The sequence below is a fragment of the Hemiscyllium ocellatum genome, chromosome 20 (genome assembly GCF_020745735.1).
Source record: "Hemiscyllium ocellatum isolate sHemOce1 chromosome 20, sHemOce1.pat.X.cur, whole genome shotgun sequence".
Lineage (NCBI taxonomy): Eukaryota > Metazoa > Chordata > Chondrichthyes > Orectolobiformes > Hemiscylliidae > Hemiscyllium > Hemiscyllium ocellatum.
This window is the reverse complement of record NC_083420.1, coordinates 19133149-19154103: the sequence shown is the minus strand read 5'-3', so window position 1 is coordinate 19154103 and position 20955 is coordinate 19133149. Positions and strand designations below refer to the sequence as shown.

Genomic DNA, 20955 nt, shown 5'->3' with positions numbered 1-20955 from the left:
CACATGACCCGTCCCTTACATATCCTCATCTAACCCAGTCAGTAAATCTTTCTAATCCTCACTCCCTCTTGTGCTTATCAATCTTCTCTTTAAAGGCATTCAATCTGTTTGTCTCAACTACTCCCTGCAGGAATAAAACCTGACATTCTCAGGGTAAGGAAGTTTCCCCCGAATTCCCTTATATCTATGGCTCTGTATTCTGGTTTCACTGACTTATAGTTTTGAACTTTCGTGCAAGTTATTGCACTTCCTTGTACTCTGTATACTGGCTCACTTCATTAACAGACCAGTTTTTGTGCGAAATGTGTTTTCACCTGCCTTATGTCCAAAACATTGCAGAGCCCGGTGTTTAAACAGAAACCTCAAACTTTATCCTGGTCCATTAAACATTTTGCAGATCATCAGGCAGTCTCCTCTTCTTTGAGGGATGTAGAAGTATGCGCTTAATCAAACTCAGCACAGGCTTTAAACCTACAGCTTTCCAACTCAGTGCTAAGAATGCTGCCCTACTGAATCATAAGCAATAATAATTTAGCAAACTGTCCTTTCAAGTGTGGGATGCATGTACAGAATTTCTGTAGCACATCATAAACTCTTAATGGAACATTGACAATAGACCAACGCAAAGGTAAAGACTTTTACATCATGGGGTATGGAGAGCCAGGAAGGGTTTCTGCCGATCCTCTGCTAGAGTTACGACAATGAAGACACAGGGAGAAGCTGGTGGATTCGAGTCGACTTCAGAGTAGTGGGACTGGAGTTTCCACTGACAGTTGAAATGGTTCAAAGTTCGATAAATATAGGAGTCCTTCAACAGATACAGTAGGTATCCAGAACTTTACACCACAAAGCTGCAATAAGCATTCGAATAATTAGGGAGAATGGCTAATAGCACAGCCATGAGGCTTTTTCTGGGTATCCAGGATGTATAGTTGTAGATTTTACCTATTCTTCTGGTTGTAGATGATCTTGCAATGCCTTGGGAAGGTCTAATGATCTGACCATTATCATTAGTCTGGTCTAGGATTGGTGCCTCAGCTCGTGGTTGTTTACTCCCATCAATAATTTCCGTTCTGAAGAAGAAAAGGGAAAATGCAACTGTACCAATGACAGCTTGACAAATCTCAAGGGGAACATAAGAATTTTCTGTAACAGTAAATGCAGAACATTTTCCTATCAAGTCTGCTTGACAAATAAAAAAGATATTAGATATAAACCTTGAGGTCAGCAGACTTTTAGTTTGCCATGGACATACAAAGTTGTCATTACAGGACAGCTGCCAGTTACAGAAACAACAAAAAATGATTTACACTGATTTTTCAAAAGTCAGTTGATTTGTCAAGACAGCAAATTGAAAAATCAATCACATGATCTTTCCAAATTTTTAGCTGAGCCCAAAGAGAATATTCTGAGTGCAGAACATTAACTTGACAAGGAAATCCCAGGGGTCACTTGCTTGTCACAATTTTGTAAATTAAGAGTCACATTAGAAAATATCACGTTTTGACAAAAAAAGTGTGATTCAGGTTCCAAAGTTTTAAAAATATTAATGGGATTGAAATTACACAATGATAATAGGAGACTAAATTCATTTAAAATAAATTACTTACTGACTGAGCTAAATGAGTTATTTTGTAATTCATTAATGGGATGAGGACATCCCTGGCTAGGTCAGCATTTATTGCCCATCTCTAAGTACCTAGAGTGCAGTTAAGAATCAATCTCATCGCTGTGAGTCAGCAGTCACTGGTAGGTCAGACCAGGTAAGGACAGCAATTTCTTTCCCTAAAGGACATCAGTGAACCAAATGGGATTTTCCAACAATTGACAATGGATTCATAGTCATCATTAGACTGTTAATTCCAGATTTAAAAAATTGAATTCAAATTCCATCATTTGCCATATTGAGGTTCAAACCCGGGTCCACAGAACATTACCTGGGTCTCTGGATCAACAGTCTAGTCACAATATGACTAGGCTATCATTTCCCCAGTTGAGGAAGCACATTTCATAATAATGTTTGTTCCTGAAATTGCACCACATTATATTAACCCAAGTGAAAGGAATCCCACGGACTTGTATCTGCTAGCATTTTGGATAACAGTCATTTAGTTTCTCAATGGTAGTCAGACATTCCTGTCAAAACAATATAATTAAACCACTTTCAGTGTATTAGGGACAGATTTAAGACATACTCACAGGTTAGATATCAAGTGACTTTCGGCATCTAGTGAGACCCTGCCACTGTCATATGAGGTGGACACCTCATTGTTCTCATCAATGTTAATTCTTTGTATCAGGCGTTCATCTGAGGGAAACAAAGCATTAACATGTGTAGATGTGAAGATTCAATGCACAAGTAATTTACTACAGAAATGGGATTCCTGCACATTAGCCAGGGTTGCGCTGTGTATACAGAATAGGCCATTCAGACCAACCCTGCCAAAGCTAATGCTCCATTTGAGCCACATCCTACTTCTTTTCATTAACCAGTACAATCGTCAATTCCATTCTCCAACAATTAGTCTTTACTTAAGTCCATCCATGCTACTTGCTTGAATACTCTCTGGGTAAAGATGTTCTTTCTGAGTTCCTTATTAGATTTCTTGTGACTACCATATATTTATGGGCTTCTAGTTTTTATTCTCCACAAGTGCAAATATGCTCTGAGCCACAGACAAGGGGGAAATCAATGTTAGTAGGATTAGACGTATAGTGCAAGATTGTCGTGATTTAAGTACATAGTTATGCTTGATTTATTCCTTGTTTTAACAAAAACAGCCTGAATAAGCATATTATTACTACACAGGACAAGAAAATAAAGAGAACCAGGAAACCAGTCTTAAGACTCAGATAAGATGAGCTTGGATGAACGTGTGCTGAAAACCCCATTTTTTTGAGAAGTTTACTGGGTAACCGATTATATGCTCAAATAAAATAACATCCTTGCCTGAACTATGCAGACTCGAGAATGGTCATTCTACAGCACAGCCTTCTTTATAAACCTTTTCAACTAATGCCTTTCATAATTTGTGGATGGCACAGTGGTTAGCACTGCTGTCTCACAGCGCCAGAGATCTGGGTTCAATTCCTGCCTTAGGCGACTGACTGGAGTTTGCACATTCTCTGCATGGGTTTCCTCCCACAGTCCAAAGATGTGCAGGTCAGGCGAATTGGCCATGCTAAATTGCACGTAGTGTTAGATATAGGGATATGGGTGGGTTGCGCTTCAGCGGGTCGGTGTGGACTTGTTGGGCCGAAGGGCCTGTTTCCACACTGTAAGTAATCTAATAATCTTAAGGACCTCTATCAAGTTTCTTCTCGAGCCACCTCTTTTCAAGAGGAAGGAGATCCAGCTTGTTAATTTTTCTGATAGATACATTTTTTGTATTTCCAACATCATTCTTATAAAACACATTTTCTGACCCTCTTGACTGTCTCTATATCTTTTCCATAATGGCAATTTAATGTAGCACTCTAGCTAGGTCCAACCAAGGTTTGCTATAAGTTGCACCTGCTTTTAGTTTGCAGAATTGTAAAACATTGATCTTTCAAAAGAAAATCAGAAGGGCTTGGGTTTGAAAATTGACTGCATGTAGACAAACATTTCTATTATGTTATAGAGTTTAAACAAAAGTACCACCGCACAGTATAAACAGGAAACAAATTGAAGTCTCCGTGATCCTATTTAATTTGCTAGTATCAGTCAGTTCTGCTATAACATGTGTTTCTTCAGGGTGATTTGGTGTTAAAGCGATGGAAGAATTTAGATTGTTATTTGTAGAATGCGAACTGTCCTTATGTGTACTGGCTACGGCATGATTCTGGCCCCATTAGTTTAAATGGCATGGCTTATGTGTGATTTTCTTATAATGTGAGATCGCATGAGAGCGGAACTATCGTGCTATATCAGAACCGACTGTATTCAGGAATGAATAGCAAAGTCTGTGGTAATTGTTCACCTTGCTAAAATCAAGGAACAGTTGGGGTTTGGTTACAAAGGGTTTGAAAGTGGAGCCATGTCTTTATTTGTAGAATGTATTTCAGGAGCCAAATGGCAACTCCTGCTCCAATGCATCATATTCATTTGTGATTCTATGGCCTGGTGCTCGCAGGAAGAACAAGTTGAAGAAATGTGAGTACACAAGCACATCCATCACTTTTCATAGAACTAAAATCCTGATCGTGTGCTCCTTACTGGAGTGCTAGGTCTCATAAATAACAATCATGAAATATCTGGGCTTTTATACCCATTTGTGCTCAAGAAAGGAGTTACAGAAAAAAATTGCTAAATATTTTTTGAAATGAAGATATTGGCATTTGTCTTCTTTGTAAGTTTTTCCAAAAGGAGAGGGACCTTGAAGAAAGTTGCTTCATATTATTGTCAGAAGTTGCTAATTAATAAACATTTCATCATCCACGCAAAACATCTGAAAATGATTTTATCACAAAGCTTTTGAGTTCTGTCACTCTGCAAGAACTGGTCATTTTCACATTGCTGTTTATAGGAGGTTGCTGTGCACAAACTGACTACTGTGTTTCCCAAACTCCAACAGTGACTTCTAAAGTACTTTATCTGTTAAAGCTTTTTGTGATTGGCACTACAGATCCTTTGTACCACTTCATGGAGTCCTTGATTTCTCGCTCACAGAAGATCAGTGCTTTTGTAATATTATAAAAGATTACCTGAAGCGGAAAAATATTTGTTCCTGACTTGATCGAAGCCAAGCGAGAGGGGCTCATCATCTGAACTCAGTTGCGTCTCTATTCCGAGATGACGAGTTCCTCGGCCTCGCCTTAGCTTTGAATTGTTACTCCCTATCATGGGCTGATCGTTCAACAAATCTGGCCAATTCATCATGCTGTCATAGGCTGGCCAATTCGGCAGGCTGCGGGTGAACATGAAGTCTCAGCAGTTGTGTTACAGTAACTGGAACAAAGCCACTTAACTTTCCAACATAAACACTATCCACCTCCCAAGGGCTCTTTCTTTTCTTTTTGAAATGAAAATGCAGAAGTCCACAAATTAATAACAATTATGACTGTGTAGAGGGGGCGGAGGGGATGGTATCATTGGCCTCACATACCCTGAGCCAAGGCAAAAAGGAAGAAAGAAAGAAACTGATGTGACCGTTATACTCATGAAATTCGTGGCTGACTATATGTTAGGTTTCAACAACAACTTGTAAAGATATAGTGCATAATGCAAAACATCCTGAGGTACTTCACAGGAAAATCAAATTGGAGAAGTGAGCAACACAGGAAGGTATTAAGGCAGATGACAAAAAAAGCTTGTTCAAAGAGTTAAGATTTAAGTATCCTAAAGTGAAGTAGAGAGGCAAAGAAGTTTAAGAAAGGAATTTGTGAGATTCCAGCCTAGGCAGCTGAAGGTACAATCACTAATAGTGGAGTATTTAAAATCAGCTATCTTCAAGAGGCCAGAATTACAGGATCACAATATCTTGGGAAGGTGTGTGACTGGAGGGATGGGAAAGGATGAAGCCACAGAGAGAACTTGAAAATGAAGAGAACTTTAAGATCAATACTCAACTTGACCAGGACCCAAAGATAAGCAAACAGAGAGGCAACAGGGAATTGAGACTCAGTATGAGTTATGAGATGGATCACGTTTTGGGTGACCTTGACTTTCTGGAGAGTAGAATGTGGGAAACCAGCCAAGAGGGCATTGGAATATTCAGTTCTAAAAGTAATGAAGCCATGAATATAGATTTCACCAGTAGAGCAAGATAGGACCCAGCTACAATTCTGTCCATTAAGTAACAGCCTAGCCAGTGATGTTCACATCCCACAAATATAAAAAAATACTGAATAAGTAGTAAAGATCCATTGGTTAAGGTAACTGGGTGCAAGCTGCCACTTTTAGAACTGAACTTCAACATGAGGAGAAATATCAGGGGATAAAAAAGGATTGGCATTTTAACACTGAATATAATTAAATCCTTTTTTATATATGTCTTTTCATCTATGCCAAACTTTTTCTATGACAGAGGAGATGCACAGGAATGGTCCTCGGATATACTGAATTGTACTAGCAGATTGATCAGCACTCAGCAATTCCTCGCGAAGAGACAAGTGACATCTGATTGAAAGTGCCTGGGATTTCAGCCCTCCATTGCTGAATTGATCTCCTATATGTTCTATAATCAGATCAGGAAGAAAGGAGAGAGAGCTTCAGGCCAGAATTGACTCTACCAGGGATACTGTTCCACACTCAGGACCTCATCCAGACTAGAATTCTTCATGTGCAAACTTTATCCCCAGGTCCAATTGCCACTGAGTTAAGCTCGATCCTGCCCTCGACCTAGTTCAGCAATTGCAGGCCCAATCAGTGATTGCTATATGGAGAAGAGAGACAGCACTCTGAACTGGCATTCATTCCCCATGCCTGGTTGAGAGACACAATGGCCAGTTGTGGAACCGCTACTCCCTCACTGCTACTCCAACTGAAACTAACAGGAGTCCTGGGACCTTCTGTGGTCCTCGTGACACTTGATATGGGACACTGAACAGCCAAACAATTCTTATCTTGAAAGGAATGTGTTGAAGTTTAAGGAAAACCTGTCTTGTTCACAAAGAAACTCAGTGTGCTGATTATAAACAACAAGTTATCTTCCCTGCAAGAACATGAACCTCTTCCCCAACAGAAAAAAAAAGCAGTGATAAGACATAATTGAGATTAATATTTATGACACACTGACCTGCTGGTAATTATATCAGACTTCAGCTTCTCTTTGTAATCCTACAATGACAAAAGAAAATTATCCTTTAAAGACTTATCAATTAGAGTGCCTACAACTACAAAAGAGAAGGAAAAGTCTCTTGAGGGGCACATTTTAGGATGTAATTCACAGGCCAAGGGGTTGGTTAGTTCAGTTAACAGGATAGCTGGTTTGCAATACAAAGTAATTCCAACAACAAGGTTCAATTCCCACAATGGTTAAGGTTACCATGAAGGACTCTCCTTCTCAACTTCTTCCTTTGCCTGAGACACTGTGATCCTCAGGTTAAACCACTGCCTGTCATGCCTCGCTAATGAGAGAGCAGTCCTTTGACACCGTACCTTTTAATTTCACACTTTAGTCAAAAGTGTGTTCAGCTGCGCAGCAATGCAAGATGGGCTATTTTCCAATCTCACTCAAGCTCACTAAAACCAGGCAGTTTGAGGCACCCTCCATGCAGGTTATCTTACAGTGATAATAGTGTAACACCAGTTGAAGGTGAAGCCAAATTTTAAAACTGCCATGCTGGTCTACTGGATTACTTAGGGACTCTCAGCATATTGCAAACAGCAGCTTTCTTTCAGTAATGCATTGGAAGTGTCAGCCTGAATTGTCTGCTCAAGTCTATGGAATGGAATTTTAATGCAATTTTTTTGCTCATCCCACAAAGGGACAATGAAATGCATCTTTGCATCACTTGCAAGTAGGTTGTGTTGTTGAAATTTGAAATTGAGAAAAATAAATCGGCTTTAATGGCTCATTAAGCAACAAGAACAATTTTCTAAGCAGGAAAGGATTGTGAATTACTTTGTTATGTGGTTAAATGCATTAAATTACAAGATCAGATGAAGCTTGCTCCTCACTGCATGTAAAACATTAAGAGATCATCCAAGCGAGGTGTTTACATCATTAAAGGACTTTGTAGGGTAGGTAGAGGGAAATTATATTCCTCTAGTGTGGAAGTGTCCAGAACAATGGGACACAATGAAGCAGTCAAACACCAATAATTTCAGTAAATTTCTAATATGTACATGGCATGGCTACGACTGGTAAGTGTAATCTAATCAACTGAACCTGCGACGGGACTGGCCAGTTATCACGTGTTAAGCGTATGTTCAGCATGTACAGGGTCACAATTGCATATGCAAGGTTTACAAAGCAAAAGTCGGACAGGGCCTGTGAGGAATATAAAGAAAAGCAGCAAAGAACTCAAGCAGGGAATTAGGAGAGCAAGAAGCAGCTATGAAATTACCTCTGCAAGTACGGTTAAAGGCAATCCCAAGGCACTCTATACATACACTGCAAACAAGATGATAACTAGGGAGAAAGTAAGACCAATCAAGGATAAATGAGGGAACTTGTACTTGGAGGCAGTCGATATAGGTGAGATCCTAAATGAGCACCTTGCATCAGTATTCACCCAGGAGAAGGAAATAGAGAATCGTGAGATTTGTGTGGAGCATATTAATATGCTATGGCATTTTGACATCAAGAAAAAAGTGGTGTTAGGTCTCTTGCAGAGCATTAAGGTGGATAAGTCCTCAGGGCCTGATGGTATCTACCTCAGGTTATTGAGAAAGGCAAGAGAGAAGATGTTGGGGCCTTGACCAAGATCTCTGCATCCTCATTAGCCACTGGAGTGGTCCCAGACTGGCAAGTAGTTAATGTTATTCCTCTGTTCAAGAAGGGAATTAAGGATAATCCAGGAAACTGGAGCCAGGCCATTAAACAGTTATGGGAAGCACTTCCTCTTACAAAGTTGTGTTAATTAGCATCACTTCTCATATAAAAAACTGCTGAGGATGGGGGTCAATTAGCAAATTTCAGAGTGATGAGTTCAAGGTCAGGTTAAGTATAGGTCTATTGGAATGGCTGAGTAGGTTTCAGTGGCCTCCTCATGCTACTGTAGAGACAATGGCTTCCTTAAAATTGAACTCTCCAATATCAGCTCTCTGCATAATGGAGCGGCCTCAGCCTGGATGTTTGTTGGTTCCAAATAGGTTGGAGTTGTTTTGATGCCAGGGAAAGAGTGATACTGCACATGAAGAAATGTAATGAGAGAGAGAGACAGTGGAGTACAGGTGGTATTAACTGATTTGTGTACATGTATCAGATGATTAACTGCAGAATATACAGTAACTCTCTGACATACCTCCTCCACATTGTCTGCAAATGTTAAAAAAGAACTGCCTGCTGTTGAGGAATCAATATAATCATCAAGTTCCAGCACATTTGATTCGTGTTGACCTGGATCATGCATAGCTACCTGAGGAAATAAGATAGGAATTGGTGAGATCAAAATCGCATTATTCCCAATTTTTAAAAAATCTATCCTTTAAAATAATTCCAATACGTCACTGGAGTATGCATCTAGACCTGCCTCTGTATACGACTATAAATGTCAAGTAAATGTTTGTTAGCTATGGGATGCATTATGTAGTGTCACTGGGAAAATCCACCAAGCAAGAGTCTAACCATTGCCCCTTGATATTGAATAGCATTACTTTTGCTGAATCCCCCAACAAAATCAATGACCTAGACATTACCATTGACCAGAAAATGAACTGCATGATTCATATAAATAATGCATCTACAGCAGCAGGTCACAAGCTAGGAATTCTGCAAAGAGGAACCCTCCCAAAAACTTGCCTACTGTCCACAAGTATGGAAGTATATTTCCCATTTGCCTGGATGAGTGCAGCTCCAACAACACTCAAGAAACTCGACATCACCCAGAACAAACCATCCTGCTTGACTGATACCCATCCACTACTTTCAACATTTACTCCCTTCCTCAAAGACATATCGTAACAGCAGTGTGTACCATCTACATGATGCACTGCAGTGTCCTGCTCAGGCTCATTTACCACCTTGAAAGATAGGTCAGAAAATGCATGGGAAAACCACCAGCATCCATGGAGGTTCCCTTCAAGCAACATATCATCCAGAGTTAGAACCATAGCATTGTTCCTTTAGTGTGATTGGATAAAAATGCTGGAACTCCCTTCCCAACAGGACTGAAAGTGCCCCTACATGACAAGGGGTGCAACTATTAAAGAAGGCATCTCATCCCCATCTTCTCATGGGCAGTAAGGAATGGGCAATAAAGACCAATAACACCTGCATCCCTTGAATGACTTTTCAACAAAGTAGTTTCCCGATGACCACTGCAGTACAATAAACATCAACTCAACAGGAGGCATCTTGATTGCTTTCAAGTCTTTTTGTTGAAATCACTGGCATTCTTGCTTTTCAGACAAAGCTCTAATTCAAAAGCAGATTGACAAAGTAGATGTAGAAATTATGTTTCCTCAATTGGGACAAGCTAGAATGCGAGGTCATGGTTTTAGGTTAAGAGGTGGCAGATTTAAAACAGAGGTCAGAAATTACTTCCCTCAAAGGTCATGAATATATGGAATTCACTACTCCAGAGTTGGAGTGAATGCTTAGACATGGAGTAAAATTGAGGAGGAGCTAGACTGATTTTTAATTTTGGGTTGAAGGATTATGTAGAGTGGGCAAGGAAGTGGAGTCGAGGCCAAGATGAGATCAGCTCTGATTGTATTAAAGTAGGCTCAAAAGGCTGAATTTCCTAAGTCCTGCTCCTAGTTCTTATGATCTCTTCTATGTGCCTTAATTAATTGTGCCACAACCACAATCTCAGACAGTGCAATACAAACCCCAACCACTCAGTGCGTGAAAAAGTTTTCTTTTCTCATACCATTTGTGCTTCTTGGCTCATTACCTTAAATTTGTGCCCCTCTATTTCCTCTGTCCAGACCCCTCGTGATTTTATGCACCTTGATCAAATCTCCTCTCAGCCTTCCCTTCTAAATGGAAAGTACTGTCTCAACTCCTCCAATCTCTTTTCATTACTTAAGTCCTTCAGCCCTGGAACTAATCTTGAGAAATGGACCTTCATATTGTTCATGTATATTTATTTAATAACTCCAAAGTGGGCTAAAACTGGGCCTAATTAACATGATGAGCTTTGTTGAAATCCTGTTTTAAGAACCAGGGACCGGTGAAGGAATCATTGCACTTTTTAAAAGCAAGTTACATGACATTCATTGTAAGTGTTGTTTACACAGCTGTCTGTTTAAGCAGTCTGGGAAGTCTAGTTGCAGATGAGATTGAGTCAAGGGGTGTACGAATGAAGATTCAGTCAGAAAGAAGCAGCTGACTGGTCTGGGGAACGGTGATCCATTATCAATGACAAAGGACCTCTGTCTGCTAATAGCTATCTGATTGGCCGCCAACTAGCTGAACAGCTTGTGGGTGTGAATGTTAGGGTTAAAAGCCATCAGATTTCCAGAATTCTGCAGCAAAACAAAATCTCATGCCTGAAGAAAGCCAGTTTACATCTCCTCATCAGTTGCTGTAAACTGTGGCTTGTAACCACAAGTCAGGGATATTTTAAGTTGTGAATTAGTCACACTGCTTCCTGGAAGCAAATTAAAGTACCTGGAAAAGGAATATTGAGCAACAGCCAGTCCTGACAAGAAGAAAGGATCATTTCAGCAAACTCCGTGGGCAGGCACCATTGAGCTGCCTTCTTAGTCTTTCTCTCCGCCCTTGCCATCCACTTTTTATTTGTGTCAACTATATGTCTATGTATCTGTACGTGTAGGGGGGAGGTTTATAAAGGAGCTATAATTTTGACTAGAAGAGATATATGTCAATGGTCCATAATGTAGCTAGAATAAAATTATTTGTAATAAATAGTAATTATTATTAAGTATGGAAACCCAGCTAGACTTTCTATCAACCTGGATCTAAAAAGGCAGGTAAATGGGAAAATTTAGCTTACATTTATAAAAAATCTTGAACTTTTGAGTCAATTCTGGGAACCTGGGGTTTGCTAACTGCAAGCTATCCCAATGAGGCGTAACAGGGGCAAGTTGTGAGAAGACTTCCTGATCCCTAGGAGCGTTCAAGCAAAATCCAGAATATTCAACAATACTCACAACCTTACCATTCAGCTCTTGCCTCTACAGCCATTCTGATATACTAACTTCAAGGGAACAGGTGCAATCATATATAATGAAGTGTTTGATGGTCTGAATCTAAACCTATCCTTGTTATCATTATCCAAGTATTCACTGCCAAGTATTCATATAGCAACCATTTGAAGGGAATTGATACAATATGAATGCAGCCAGCTGTGAGAATGCTCTATTATTCCGCTTCTTCAGAAAAAGGTGATACTGAACTCCGAGAGAGAGCAGGATAAAGATTCACCTCCCAGTGGATTAGACAAGAGAGGATCAAGCTTACCCTGCTCCGGGCTTTGCGGAAAAGCAGAACGATGATCAGATAGAGTGGATAGATGATTATACTGGATACAATGCCAGCTGCTACACTCTCTCCACTCAGAGGAACCAATGTTGAAACTGGAACATCACTGGAAACATAAATTCAAATGGTGACACAATTATTTTGTTCAACCATAGTATAGAATCCTTGAACAAAATCTATCAGAGAAAAAGCCATTTAGGAGTGAAATGAGAAAGAACTTTTAACAAATGAAACACAGTGAAAATCTGGAACTCTCTCCTTTAAAAGGGTTTGGAAGCTTCAGTAGTAAAGAGAAGAACTGTGTTATGTAAGGAGATCAAGAATGTCATGTATGAAGGAAGGTTGGGGAGATGGAGATAAGTTGCAGCTCAGCCATGGTTTAATAGAATAGTAGAACAGGTTTGAGGGCTGAATGGCCTACATCTGTTTCTTTGCAAACAACCCTGAGGTATAGTCCACTCTCTTCTCATCACCATCCACTTTAAACCCTCTGGATGGATATTTTATGATCAACCTATTCAGGGATGTTATCACTCATCTCTGGAGAAGATGGAAACTTGAGCCTCTTGTTAAAAAAAAAGTGAAAATCATTTATCTGAGGCATTTAGCAGGAGTACTGTGTTTTACTTAAAACCTCAAGTGTTATAAATTCATGGCACGGTTGATAACAGGATACTCCATCTATACCCCAATGACAGAATAAAATGGGAGAAATAGATGTATTGGACGATGCTAGAAATGCAATTATTATTATGATGGAGTTTGAATCTGGACTTTGAATCCAGGTGATTAACAATCTGCAGCTTGTGGGTTCAAATCCCATCACACTAGCCTGTGAATGGCAGTTAATAAATCTGGCAAGTTATGAGTTGACAGCAGAGAGAATGACCATGAAAGCTAACAGATTGTCTGAACAACTCAAATGGTTCACTGTTTCCTTCCTTTCCACCCAGTCTCAAAGCTATGCCATTGACTCAATGCTTGTTTAAGTATTTTAGCAAGCCAAAGGAACATTGCCAAGGAGCCATCAGAGTGGTTGTCTGACAAACAGGGAAAGGGCTTTGATTAAAATAAGGAAGGATGAACATACCTTTTGCTTCCGTCACTTATCATTCCATACCACACTGCACTGGCACAAAAGAAGAGGAATATTAGTACAAGGCAGCAAGTAACCCTCTGGACTCTGGTGAAGCAGCTGCGAGGAGGACGATTCCAAATTGATAGCCAAATGTGCCCCTCCGAGAATCCTCTTTGGATTTCCCCAGTGAATATGCGGGAAAAGTCCTTCAGTTTGGCCTCCGCTATACAGGGAAATATGAATAAAATTACCACAGCCAGAACTCAACTCTGATTCTACGTTCATCTCACACAGAAAACTCTGGTACAGTTGGTTACAATAAAAAAACACCCCCCATGGAAATGTCCCAAATTCCACATGAAGACTAACCATATCTTACAACATCAGTAGTAAACACCTTTTAAAAAGAATCATTCACAGGATATGAGTATCACAAGATCAGCATTTATATGCCATCAACAATTACCCTTAAGAGAGCAATGCACCAAATTCTTCACAGCTGAGTGCCCTGCTAGACCATGTCAGAGGGCAGCTAAGATTGACCTGTATTGCTGTTGTTCTGGAATCACATACAAGGCAGATCAAGCAAGAAAGGCAGATTTCTTTCACTTTAAAAAACAATTGTGCAAACAGATGGGAATTTTAGAAAATGGGTACAAAACACAATAAGATTTATTTTATTAATTGAATTTCAACTTCCAGCTTGCATGGGATTTGAACTCATCATCAGATCATTAGTTTGTGCCTTTGAATTACCAAGGTGTAAACTCAGAAAGCTCAGAACTGAGAAATTCATCAATCTGGAATATAAGTCTTATTTTTCTCTCCAGATTTGTTGCATATTTCAGCAAATTCTCTACTTCAGACTCCCAGCACTGTTGCCCTTATGACTATAGACTTGTGACTGGACTCCTATACCCAATGTGTTTCCCAGACTTAAATGCATTTCTTTACATGTTTCTTTCTCCCAGATTTCTCTGGCTTTGTTTAACTGTAAATGACAAAACAGCCCTAAGTTTTACATATTCTGTGAATCACTGTATTAGATAATTTTACAGGCCTGGGCTATGAGGAAGTGTGGTTGTGCGAAGAGAATGGTTTTCAAGAGAAATGAAGTGTAAGAAGGTGTGCCAGACAGAAAAAGTGCAAAGATTGAATTACTGAACTGCCACACAGTTACAGCTCAAATAAAAGCATAGTACTGCATCTGCTAGAGATCTGGACTAAGAACAGAAAATGCTGGAGCAACTCAGTAGGTCTAGCAGCGACTGTAGGGAGTTACCATTTCAAGTCCAGTATGACCCTTGGAGTCACATTGGGTCTAGAGTCATAGTGAACTCGAAATGTTAACTTGGTTTCTCTCTCCTCAGATTCTGCCAGACCCGCTGAGTATCTTGAGTACTTTCCCTTCTTATTACATAGTTAGAGCTCATTGTTGACAATAGGGTGGTCTAACTTTCACTTGGCCACAGAAGATTAAGCGATCACATAATTACACATAAGATTAAAAGTTATGATAGAGTAGATAGGAACTATTCCCTTTAGTTAAGTCAAAGCAAGGGTGATATTACCTTAAAAATTAAAGCTCAAAAGGATCACAGATATCTAGGGTTCTCACCCCCAAAACATCTGTTGAGGTCCAAATGGAAATACTAAAACTGACATTGCTAAGATTTTTCATCAAGATAGGCAGGTGGAGTTAAGATCAGATGAAACATAATCCTTTGAACGGCAGAACTGGCTTAAAGGGTTGAATAGTCTCCTATTGCTGTTCTATTTGGGTGAATCCTATAATTGGTTGAGCAGACCTCAAGAGATATGACCATATTGGTGTCGATATTTCCTCCAAGCAAATGGACTTACTTGCAGCTAGGACCTCCTTTTCCACCAGACCTTCATTCTTCTCATTGTCAACAGCTAACCAGTCATTGACCAAGAAATAGTAACTGTTATTGGTCTGTAGATCCTTAATTATTACATGCTGAAGGTACCACGATGGGGTAAGACCTAATGAGGAAAAGGTCAGGCATAATCAACATTATGAAGGGCTTATGCTCAAAACATCGAATTCCCTATTCCTGAGATGCTGCCTGGCCTGCTGTGCTTTGACCAGCAACACATTTTCAGCTGTGATCTCCAGCATCTGCAGACCTCATTTTTTACTATAATCAACATTATGTTTACTGAACCTGGATTGAGGTAAACAATCATGTAAATATTCGTACCCTAATATCACAAACTATTATTTATGATTGAATGTTAATTTTCATGTCAGATTATGATGATTTGTACTTAGACACAAGATGTGACATTTGGCCATTGTTGCTGGTGATTAGACAAAGTATCTATAACCTTTATTATCGTGCCAGACCCGAATCTTCCAGATGTTACCAAGGCTGTTGTCAGTCGCAATCTGAAATAAGTCCACACTGTTCCTGTGAAAAGCATCCTCATTGTCCAGGTGTCTGTAACCACTCTTGTCCTCTCTGCCATACAGGCTGATTCCCACGTGAGATGATGTGCCTGTTGGTTTGTGAAAGGTAACTGCACATCAGACTCGTCAAATATAAACTTCACAACTCTTACTTTGATTCAGTACTATGTACAAGGCGTATTAACAGTTTTCATCACCTCATCAAATGGCAAGGTAGTTTTTCTAAGAGTATGCAGAATTAAAGAAAACCAAGACTTGCATTTATATGGCACTTTCTCACAACAATGGACGGCTCAAAGCACTTAACAGCTTTCGAGGGGAAGTTATGGTTATAATTTACGAAAGGCAGTACCCAATTTGTGCACAGCAAACTCTCAAAAACAGCAATGCAATAATGGCCAGATCATTGATTTTAATAATGTCGATTATGGAGTCAATACTGGCAAGAAGCCTTGAGGAAACTCCTCTACTCTTTGAAATAATGCCGCAGCATCTTTAAATTTTGAAGAGGGGAGGCAGTTGGGGCATTGATTGAATGTTTAATCTGAAGTATGGCATCTCTGAAAGTACAGCACTCCCTCCCCCTTCCCCTGAACTGGAGTGTTTGCCTTGAGACTTGTGCTGAAGCCAGGGGAGGGACTCGCACCCAGATCCCTGTAACTCAAACGACAGTACTACCAACTGAGTCATAAGTGACAAAGGGCTAACCAACGAAGGATATTTAGGCACCAGAAATTTTAAATAGGTGGGAAGCCAAGAAAACCAGATACACAGCTTCCTGAAAATAAAAAAAAATGACTTTGTGGTAATCTAACTGGGGGTTTTCAACATACTGAAGGGGATTCATAAAAGCAATCAAAGGAAACTTCATTCAGCCAAAGATTTGAATACCAAATTGTAACTGGTTTTGAAAATACCAGATAACTGACACAGAATGTGATTCTAGTCCAAGCAGTTCCAATCAAGAAATTATTAACTGTAAATGGTCATGCAGCAATATCTTTGACAGGGGGAAATGCTGGTGCAGAATGAAAAACACCTTTGTTTAAAACTGTTAATTAATTTCATCCCATCTTGAAATTTACAAATATCTGATCTTGGGGCCTCAATCCATCAGTGCAAACGTAACCGAGGAATTATTTGCTCCAAAAGTCTTCCTGAGCAGATAAAGTGAGAGACAGGGGTCTTTGGCTACCAGTTAGACATGGGAGGAATGTACTGGCAATGAAGGACAAGGTGGATATGTCTACATATCTGTTCTTCAGCTCTCTGAACAGAATCAGATCATTGTTGATTATTCACCAAACTGCAGCAAAAAGCCATGATAGTCTTACTATTTGTCAGTGTACAGGCAGATCCTTGGTCTGCTTCAGCCACTACTTCGTATAACAGATTTATCTGATCTTACATATAACAGACAAAGGTCTTCCCTTGTTTTTCAGTCTGATCTCAACAAAACTGCTCACTTCAAATGAGTTTCTGGTCTCTCCATTATAAGACAGCAGCTTCTGGTGCTACAACCTTGGCAGCAGTAGCTTTTTTGTACATCAAGATCCTTTGAAAATAGGATAAGCATATTGAAGCATCATAACCTCTCTTGCAGTCTTGATGTTAAATCAAGTTTCTGTCCACCAACTTTATTTCAGTGACCTTTACACCAATCTAATAGCTTTAAACTATCAACATTCTGTTAGCAATATTGAGCACAAGCTCAGGGTGTGTTTAATTTCACCCCACATTTACATTAAGGGGGCCTTGAAACCTCCCCAGAAGTTATCTGATATTTTGAAAGCCAATAACAATTTGGTAAAATAAAACGGCTTTATTCAGAACACAGATGCTTTTTACTGCAAAGCAAAAACCCTTAAAGTTTCCTCTTCGCTGGTGTTCCTTTCCCTCTTTCAAAGAAGTGGACCTCGGTAGTTAATCAAAATCAGGTCTAAACTACTTTCTAAAAGTGCACAGAACTGTTATCACTTCAACTAATTTGGGTTTACTATGCCTTTGATGGATTAATACTTTATCATCTCCTCAATGTAAAGGGCCTCCATGTCCTTCATTTCAGAACAGCTTAAGAAATAAAAGACACAATGACCACAGAATGTACAAAACAATCTCTCACCTGACCCTCTGCCCCATCCAGTTTTTACCAGGATCTCATACTTGTAGAATCCATCCTTTCCACAAAGGGGAATAATTCCAACTCGATTAATGTCGATCAGGTCCAGCTTACGAACGATGACAGCAGAAACCGCGTAGATGACAAAGCAGATACCACACGTTAGCAAGACGATGTAATTCTTTATAACAGGTGAAGGCTGATTGAAATAAAAGGAGCAGAGAGAAAGTAAGTTTCTCTTCATACTGTCAGCCTACCACATGTCTTCATAAAGCATTCTAACAGTGTGAAATTCAAACTTTTCTCTCATAGTTAGGGAGGTGCTGGAGGCAGATTAGCTACTTGTCATCCAACTCTCTGAAATACAATCAATAAATCATAGAATTATGCAGCAAGGAGACCACTTAGTCCACTGCATTTACACTCTCTCTTTTGCAGAGCTATGCAATTAATCCAACTCATCTGCTTGTTCCTCATAGCCCAGCAATTTTTTTTTCCCTTTAAGCACTTACCCAATTTACTTTTCAAAGTTATTATCAAATTGCAAGGTATGAATGGGTAGTCGAGGCAGATTCATTCAGAATTGGTTGGACAGGGAGGTTTTTTCACTTGTCTCTTTGCAAACAAAGAACACCTATTGGTCAGTTTTGACCTCCCATTGAAATGCTTTGTGGAAAAGGCCTGCAACCCAGGAGTCTTCTATTAACCTGTCTGAAACAGCTATTGTCTTCTCATGGAAGATATATCTTGGTCCTTTTTTTTGCCTTATACTCCTTGTGTATACGTTAAAAATGTTTTAAGAAGGGATTCATTTCTGATATTGTGTTCAGAGAAGTCAAATGGCCTTATTATTTATCTTGTGAATGGAGACCACTGGATCATATTCAGTTTTGAGATACCTTCTGCGATTAGTGAATGTGCTGGAGGAAGAAATGTTTTTGTGTGAAATATGTGAGTCAAGAGCAATTCCTCCTCAGCATTTCTAGGACTCATAACTGCTATAGTATTAGCTGTGGTTCAGTTAATAGAATGTTGCCTATGAACCACAAGGTCCTGGGTTCAAGTCCCACTTCAGGCTTGACTGCTTGTTCAACAAGCTTGGCAGTCCAATATAGTCTTGAGGGAATACTGTACTATTGGATATGCTGCCTTTCAAATGAAATCAACATCACAAACACAGATCATTATCTTATTTTAATCCATTCATAATATTTTTCAAGTGTCAGTGGGATAATTTATAGAGCCATCTGATGCAAAACCACTAAAATCAGAAATCCAAAACTAATTTCATACCATGATCCCCTTCCCCCAAAGGGTTGAGGGAAAATAAAAACACATTAAGTTCCAGGTAAAGAAGGGTTAATCTATCTTTCCATCTTGCGTATTGATTGACTAGAGATTACAACATTTGTAAAGAGTATGCCTTACCTTCCAAGTTTAGTATTGTGAACTTTTCATTTTGGAGTTAGGTCATTTTAGGGGTTGAGGGGAGGGAAACTTTGACCAACAACCACCACCTCCCTCCCCTCCACCAAAAGCACCCCCACTATCCCACACAGAAAGGAAGAGAACACATCCCCATCTACATCAGTGGAACTAAGGTTGAGAGGATGGAGAGTGAGCGTCAAGTTCCTTGGAGCGACGATAACTGACAACCTGTCTTGGACTTCCCAAGTAGATGCAACAGTAAAAAAGGATATCCTCAGACAGCCCAGGAAATTTGGCATGTCCATAAGGACCCTCACCAACACTTACGGATACACCAGTGAGAGCACACTGTCCGTTTGCATAACGGCCTAGTATGGCAACCGCTCTGCCCAGAGCCATAACAAACCATAGAAAGTGGTGTGCACAGTCCAACCCATCACAGAAGCCAACCTTCCATCCATGAACTTGATTTACGCGGCTCACTGCCACACAAAGGCTGCCAACATCATCAAAGACCCATCACCCCTGGTAATGATCTTCTACAATCTCTTCCATCAGGCAGAAGATACAGAAGTCTAAAAACACAAACACACACACACACCAGGTTTAGGAACACCTTCTTCCCGGCTGATGAATATACTCACTAGCCTCGAATAATACTGACCTTGCTAACGCTGATCTCACCTACCGCACACCCTATACAACGTAACCTTGTATACCTCAAAGTCTTTTTGATTTGTTACCCCCTTGCTTTCTATGATCTGCTTCTACTGCTCATAATCAAACCTTTTCACTGCACCTTGGTTACACATGACAATAAATCAATCAAACTACCCCAAACGTTTTCCAACCATGGATTGTGCTTCCCTGTCAGCAACAGCCTTTAAAAAGCTAACTCTTATAGGTCCATCCCCTGCCCAAGGAAAACAATTTTGGCATCAAGAAAGTTGGAGTTTGGAACAAATAACAAACAGCCCCAGGAAAAAAAGAGTTTGAACACATGCTACTCAGTACTGATGCAAAGGTAAACACACCATTTCTGCAGAAACGTCCGACTCCTACAAGCAGATGGAAGCCATTTGCTATGGCTTACTGCATTTTACTATGACTGATCCTCCCATTCTGTGCCTTTTATTAAAGCCTGGCGCTGCCACATCAAATACATTTTTTAAAGAAAAGAAACACAGATGTTAAGTCAATATGCTCCAAACCGGCACTTGGAACAGTTCACGTGGTTGATTTAATTGTTGAAACAAAAACTTGAAGTTATTGAACATCTTTAATATAGCGAAACCGTCCCACTGAATTTAATACCGGAAGGAGATGGTCAGAAAGACGACGCAAACATTAATCAAAGTGGTAAGTTTAAGGAATTTCTTGAAGGAGGCAGAAGTAGTTTACAGAATGAATTCCAGAACTTAGGGCCTAGGCAGCTGAAGCTATGGTCAAGTTATTGGTGATACTCAAATGTTAAGCTGAAGCTAACCTTGTAAATGAGATGGCTGCAATAGAACCATAAATTCTTATGAACTGTTTTTGTACATTACCGTAAATTTGCAAAAATGTACAATGTAGAATACGAAGTATGCTCAACAAGAGACAAAAAGCTACACAGGATTCTGCCATTCAACCTTGTCGAATGTATGTGAAAACAAGATAATCAGCCAAACTCTTTCCCAAGCCAATCCACTTCAATGCCAGGCAATTCCTCACCCAATACAACATCTCACATTGCGCCCCTCCCAATCATTGCCAGTATTATACATGTAATGAATACTTTTTCCTATGTTGCAGTGCCCAAATACACCTCCCCAGTCAGAACATAAGTCTGGAAGAACAGAATCAAGAAAAGGAGAGA

At 39.8% G+C, this 20955-nt stretch overlaps 1 protein-coding gene across 1 annotated transcript in view; it reads right to left on the bottom strand.

Annotated features, from left to right (window-relative positions):
• The window catches only part of pkd1a (polycystic kidney disease 1a), a 188922-nt gene that overhangs the window by 38202 nt on the left and 129765 nt on the right, over positions 1-20955 (bottom strand). Inside the window, exons 27-36 of the mRNA XM_060840959.1 lie at positions 17673-17868; positions 15469-15639; positions 14980-15123; positions 13129-13339; positions 12018-12144; positions 8893-9006; positions 6720-6760; positions 4687-4889; positions 2200-2308; positions 946-1073 (exon numbers count right to left, since the gene is read on the bottom strand). Coding sequence (XP_060696942.1) covers positions 946-1073; positions 2200-2308; positions 4687-4889; positions 6720-6760; positions 8893-9006; positions 12018-12144; positions 13129-13339; positions 14980-15123; positions 15469-15639; positions 17673-17868 — 1444 coding nt within the window. The remainder of the gene's footprint in view (positions 1-945; positions 1074-2199; positions 2309-4686; positions 4890-6719; positions 6761-8892; positions 9007-12017; positions 12145-13128; positions 13340-14979; positions 15124-15468; positions 15640-17672; positions 17869-20955) is intronic.